The 6000-nt window shown below is 48.4% G+C and overlaps 1 protein-coding gene across 2 annotated transcripts in view; it reads right to left on the bottom strand.

Annotated features, from left to right (window-relative positions):
• Positions 1–850: 850 nt before the first annotated feature.
• Positions 851–6000, bottom strand: part of LOC124039446 (junctophilin-1-like) — a 93860-nt gene continuing 88710 nt past the window's right edge. Inside the window, exons 5-7 of one of the 2 annotated variants that reach the window (XM_046355411.1) lie at positions 1555–2315; positions 1347–1443; positions 851–1234 (exon numbers count right to left, since the gene is read on the bottom strand). In XM_046355411.1, the coding sequence (XP_046211367.1) occupies positions 1363–1443; positions 1555–2315 (842 nt within the window). In that variant the 3' untranslated portion in view covers positions 851–1234; positions 1347–1362. Of the gene's footprint in view, positions 1235–1346; positions 1444–1554; positions 2316–6000 lie in introns of those variants that run through there. The other variant, XM_046355413.1, reaches the window with a different exon arrangement.

The following is a 6000-nucleotide window of genomic DNA, read 5'->3' as shown; positions in this document are numbered from 1 at the left end:
TCAGAACACTGGGACCTCAGAACACTGGGACCTCAGAACACTGGGACCTCAGAACACTGGGACCTCAGAAGACTGGAACCTCAGAACACTGGAACCTCAGAACACTGGAACCTCAGAACACTGGGACCTCAGAACACTGGGACCTCAGAACACTGGGACCTCAGAACACTGGAACCTCAGAACACTGGAACCTCAGAACGCTGGAACCTCAGAACTCTGGAACCTCAGAACTCTGGAACCTCAGAACACTGGGACCTCAGAACACTGGGACCTCAGAACTCTGGAACCTCAGAATACTGGAACCTCAGAACTCAGAATGTGGGAACGTTTGGAACGGGCAGCTCTCAGTCCTCTGGCCTTGCTGTGCCTACATCTCTACATGAAGACGTCACAGGGTAAAATAGTAAGGCAGCTGTTAGCTCCTGTCATCTATAAGTGCATCCCCACATTGGCCCAGTTAAAGTTAGTCAGTCAGTCCCTCTGTGTTCCTGCCAGGACAGGACAGAAGGACAGGACAAGCATTTCGCTACACCAGCAATAACATCTGCTAATATGTGTAAGTGACCAATAAAATGTGATTTGATTTTAATAGAAGGAGTGGCCTTGCAAGAGCAGAGAGCTCACTGCTTGGGACAGCAGACGTGTATTTTAATTACTTCATATTTCCGTGTGTGTGTGTGTGTGTGTGTGTGTGTGTGTGTGTGTGTGTGTGTGTGTGTGTGTGTGTGTGTGTGTGTGTGTGTGTGTGTGTGTGTGTGTGTGTGTGTGTGTGTGTGTGTGTGTGTGTGTGTGTGTGTGTGTGTGTGTGTGTGTGTGTGTGTGTGTGTGTGTGTGTGTGTGTGTGTGTGTGTGTGTGTGTGTGTGTGTGTGTGTGTGTGTGTGTGTGTGTGTGTGTGTGTGTGGTGTGTGTGTGTGTGTGTGTGTGTGTGTGTGTGTGTGTGTGTGTGTGTGTGTGTGTGTGTGTGTGTGTGTTGACGTTTTCCTGTTGTATTGTTTTTCCTATCTCCCTCAGACATATTATTTTGTTCTTTAACAGAACCCAGAGGAGAGTATTATGATCAGGCAGGTCTGTGGACGGCCCTGGACAGCCTGCGGGTCCTTCTCTCCTGCCTCTCATGTTTCTCTCCTGTGTCACAAAGCCGATTTCCATGCTCCTGTGGTCGCTTCCGATACTGACTGACACCATTTTGATTTTTACAAGGCTGGAGACGCTGCACCAGTTGCCACGGCATCACTGAGGGATCAAGCACAGTTCAGGTGTGGTTTAATTGATTAGTTCTGAACTGATTGGGTAAAATAAAAAACATGTTGTGTGGCTGTTTTTATTTTTGCAAGAAGAGGTTTACCTGAGACACAGGACCATCATGTCAGGAAGTGGACAAATATGATGGCTAGGCCGATATTCAACAGCATCACCATAGCAACCAGGATAGAGTTAGGAGCCTGCAAGGCAACACCAAGAAGAGTTAGTATCAAGGTCTCCCATGTCCATGTCGCGTTACTAAGTGTGAATTAAAAAGGTACAACTGATCCTAGATCAGCACTCCTACTTACATTCTCTTCACCCTGCCCGTCAGCCATCTCCATACTGGTCTTCTTGGTCTCTGCCAGGCTCTTTGGTTTCAGCGAATCCTGCTTCCTGAGTTTGCTCTGCTCACCTGTGGGAGTCGGCTTGAGGGTGAAATTCCGGAACGACTTGGGGGGTGGCGGGGCCATCCTTGCCAGGGTCAGTTGACTGGGCTCCTCGTCCTCCTCAGGCTCAGGTTCCGGGGGCAGGGGTCCCCTGGAGGGGGCTTTGACGTAGTAGCTATGGTACTGGGAGTGGAGTTGTCCCATTTCATTAACAGGACCCGTCTGCAGAGCAGCAGCCTGGGGAGGTGGTACGTTGGTGGGGCCGGGCTCCGGGGCCTTGGGGGGTCTGGCTGAAGCCTGGTGTATTACATGGGAAGTGGGAGCAGCAGCTGTGGGCGGCTCGGCAGCGATGGACATCCGCTCCTCTTTACTCAACTTCCTGCTCAGCCGCTCCTCCTTGCTGCTCTTACGGACCGGCTTCTCCTCTTTGCTGACCTTGCGACTGTGTGATGATTCGTCCTTGCTGATCTTGCGGGAGGCGGAGGTGGAGACGCTGTTGCTGTGCGGTCTCTTCTTGCTGTGGGGCGAGGGGGGAGGGGTGGGCCCGGGGGTCTGGGCGATGCTGGGAGGGGTGGGCCCGGGGGTCTGGGCAGGGCTGGTGGGGCTGTCTTTCTCCTTCTCTTCGGGAGGATCCTTGGGGATCTTCACTGGATCCATGAACGCCTGCTTGATATAGTCAGGACCTATAAGGGGAGACAGACAGAGACACAACTCATGTTTACGCAATTAACACACTCTTACATGTATAATGTCCCATGTAATATGTCATGTGTCTTGTGTAATCAACATGTGTACAGTACATTTACGCAGTGAATTCTCTATTTTTAGGGTGGCTGCAGTAACAGGGATTGCTTTTCAAGTAGCACACATTAGCCATTAATCTGTGTATGGGTAGTGAAACACACACACACACACACACACACACACACACACACACACACACACACACACACACACACACACACACACACACACACACACACACACACACACACACACACACACACACACACACACACACACACACACACACACACACACACACCCTTCCCCCATACACAAATATCCCATTAAAGAGAAGCTCTCTACCGGCCAACGATGACATGAGAGATTATAAATCTATCCCAGAGTGCCAGATCATGTGATCTGTGACCCAGATTGGGTGAACAGAACAGAGCACAGCTATCTGTTATCCACTGCTCCTGTCTAGATCCCAGATTAGGATAATATAACAAAACATTGCACAGCTATCTGTTATCCACTGCTCCTGTCTAGATCCCAGGTTAGGATAATAGAACAGAACATTGCACAGCTATCTGCTATCCACTGCTCCTGTCTAGAACCCAGGTTAGGATAATTGAACAGAACATTGCACGGCTATCTGCTATCCACTGCTCCTGTCTAGAACCCAGGTTAGGATAATAGAACAGAACATTGCACGGCTATCTGCTATCCACTGCTCCTGTCTAGATGTCAGAGGCATGAGATGCATTTACAGCAGCAGACCCAACAAAGAGTATATGCTGTAGCTTAATGCTGTAGATAGATACAGTCAGGTTGAAATTTATTGGCACCCTTGATAACGGTGAGTCAAAGAATAATATAAAATAAATAATGCAAATATAATTTTTGGGGAAATTATATTATTTTATACTAATACAAGTCCAAATTATACCTCTGTTTTCAATACATTTCAATACCTCACCTTGTGAGGATAACTGCACTGAGCCTTTTTCAAAAACACATTGGGAGGGATCTGAGACCATTCCTCCAGACAGAATCTTCCCCGATCTTTCAAATCCTTCACCTGCATTTATGGACTGGCCCTCTTCAATTCAAAACCACAGGATTTCAATGGGGTTCAAGTCCGGAGACTGAGAAGACCATTGCAAAATGTACATTTATTTATTTTATTTATGTTAATATTTCATATATTCATATATATATATATATATATATATATAAACAGATAACGAGAGCATGACCCTACGGTGCAACAGACCCTTCCTGTTCTCATATGCTACGGAAACACAAAAAAGGTACACACTTCAGCTTGCTTAATAGAGACTGTGGTGGCTCTGTGTTATGTATAGGACAGATAACAGGTGGCTCTGTGTTATGTATAGGACAGATAACAGGTGGCTCTGTGTTATGTATAGGACAGATAACAGGTGGCTCTGTGTTATGTATAGGACAGATAACAGGTGGCTCTGTGTTATGTATAGGACAGATAACAGGTGGCCCTGTGTTATGTATAGGACAGATAACAGGGAAGGTGCCTCTGTGTTATGTATAGGACAGATAACAGGGAAGGTGCCTCTGTGTTATGTATTGGACAGATAACAGGGAAGGTGGCTCTGTGTTATGTATAGGACAGATAACAGGGAAGGTGGCTCTGTGTTATGTATAGGACAGATAACAGGGAAGGTGCCTCTGTGTTATGTATTGGACAGATAACAGGGAAGGTGGCTCTGTGTTATGTATAGGACAGATAACAGGGAAGGTGGCTCTGTGTTATGTAATGTATTGTATTGTATGTTATGTATTGTATGTATTGTTATGTAAACTAACAATTTGTTCTTAAAACTGACTTGCCTAGTTAAATAAAAGTTTCATAAATAAGAAATATTCAGGAGGGGATACATAGTCAGCTGTACAACTGAACGCATTCAACTGAAATGTGTCTAACACTCTGAATCAAAGAACCTTCATCAACATCCACACCCAGGAGAGAACTCACTATTCAGGGATGGGCCCTGGGGGTATGGGCCCTGGGGGTATGGGCCCTGGGGGTATGGGCCCTGGGGGTATGGGCCCTGGGGGTATGGGCCCTGGGGTATGGGCCCTGGGGGTATGGGCCCTGGGGGTATGGGCCCTGGGGGTATGGGCCCTGGGGGGTAAGGGCCCTGGGGGTATGGGCCCTGAGCCCTATGGGTCTTGGGGGGTATGGGCCCTGAGCCCTATGGGTCCTGGGGGGTATGGGCCCTGAGCCCTATGGGTCCTGGGGGGTATGGGCCCTGGGGGGTATGGGCCCTGAGGCCTTTGGGCACCGGGGGGTATGGGCCCTGAGCCCTATGGGTACTGGTCGCAAGTATAGATGTGACAAATATATATATATATTATTTGGTTTTCTGTTAAAACAATAAGTAACGTTTTGAATTCACAATGCAATGCACTGCCAGAAAGGGTTTGGGCCTTATGGTGCAGCCGCAATGCCAGAAAGGGTTTGGGCCTCACGGTGTAGCTGCACTGCAGAAAGGGTTTGGGCCTCACGGTGCAGCTGCACTGCCAGAAAGGGTTTGGGCCTTATGGTGCAGCCGCAATGCCAGAAAGGGTTTTGGGCCTCACGGTGTAGCTGCACTGCAGAAAGGGTTTGGGACTCACGGTGCAGCTGCACTGCCAGAAAGGGTTTGGGCATCACGGTGCAGCTGCACTGCCAGAAAGGGTTTGGGCCTTATGGTGCAGCCGCAATGCCAGAAAGGGTTTGGGCCTCACGGTGCAGCTGCACTGCCAGAAAGGGTTTGGGCCTCACGGTGCAGCTGCACTGCCAGAAATGGTTTGGGCCTCACGGTGCAGCTGCACTGCAGAAAGGGTTTTGGGAAACGGTTCCGCACCTGTACTTCCATTACTGTACCTCAACGTTAACAACCATGACGCAGTGGTGAAGAGTCGACTCCAAAATAATTGATTCCTCGAATCCTAGCACATCGACTCCCGGGACATCGACTCCCATTTCTGAGTGTCAAGATTCGATTCCACTAGGAATCGACTCCTAGCACATCGACTCCCGGGATATCGACTCCCATTTCTGAGTGTCAAGATTCGATTCCACTAGGAATCGACTCCTAGCACATCGACTCCCGGGATATCGACTCCCATTTCTGAGTGTAAAGATTTGATTCCACTAGGAATCGACTCCTAAGATTCTGTATTTTTTTGGAATGGAGGAGACTGATTGGTTGACATACTTCCGAGAACACAAACACTTGCATCTTTCATAGCGAGCTAGTGAGAGACGGAGCGAGAGGGGAGGAGCACAGTATCAGAGCTGTGCACTAGACAGACAGTATCAGAGCTGTGCACTAAACTTATCTATTGACAATCAAATGCCTCTATCTAAAAATGTTTTGGCTTGCAATGTCTCGCAACTTCAGTAAAGCAGCAGAAAAAAAAGTGAAAAGACTAGGATACTGTAAACACAACAGGCCGAAGACTGAACACACACTCGCCTCATTAGGGCAAAGATAGAGGTTTCACTCTCGACAAGATGTGTATTTTGGACTTAAACTTGCTGCCCGCCTTCCCGCTTTTGGGACCACGACTCCCGCTGACAGGGCGCAGACATGAGCATCTCTCCATTATATACAG

This window comes from Oncorhynchus gorbuscha, linkage group LG07 (assembly GCF_021184085.1).
Source record: "Oncorhynchus gorbuscha isolate QuinsamMale2020 ecotype Even-year linkage group LG07, OgorEven_v1.0, whole genome shotgun sequence".
NCBI lineage: Eukaryota > Metazoa > Chordata > Actinopteri > Salmoniformes > Salmonidae > Oncorhynchus > Oncorhynchus gorbuscha.
Note: the sequence above shows the minus strand (reverse complement) of the source record. Positions and strands in the feature narration are given on the sequence as shown.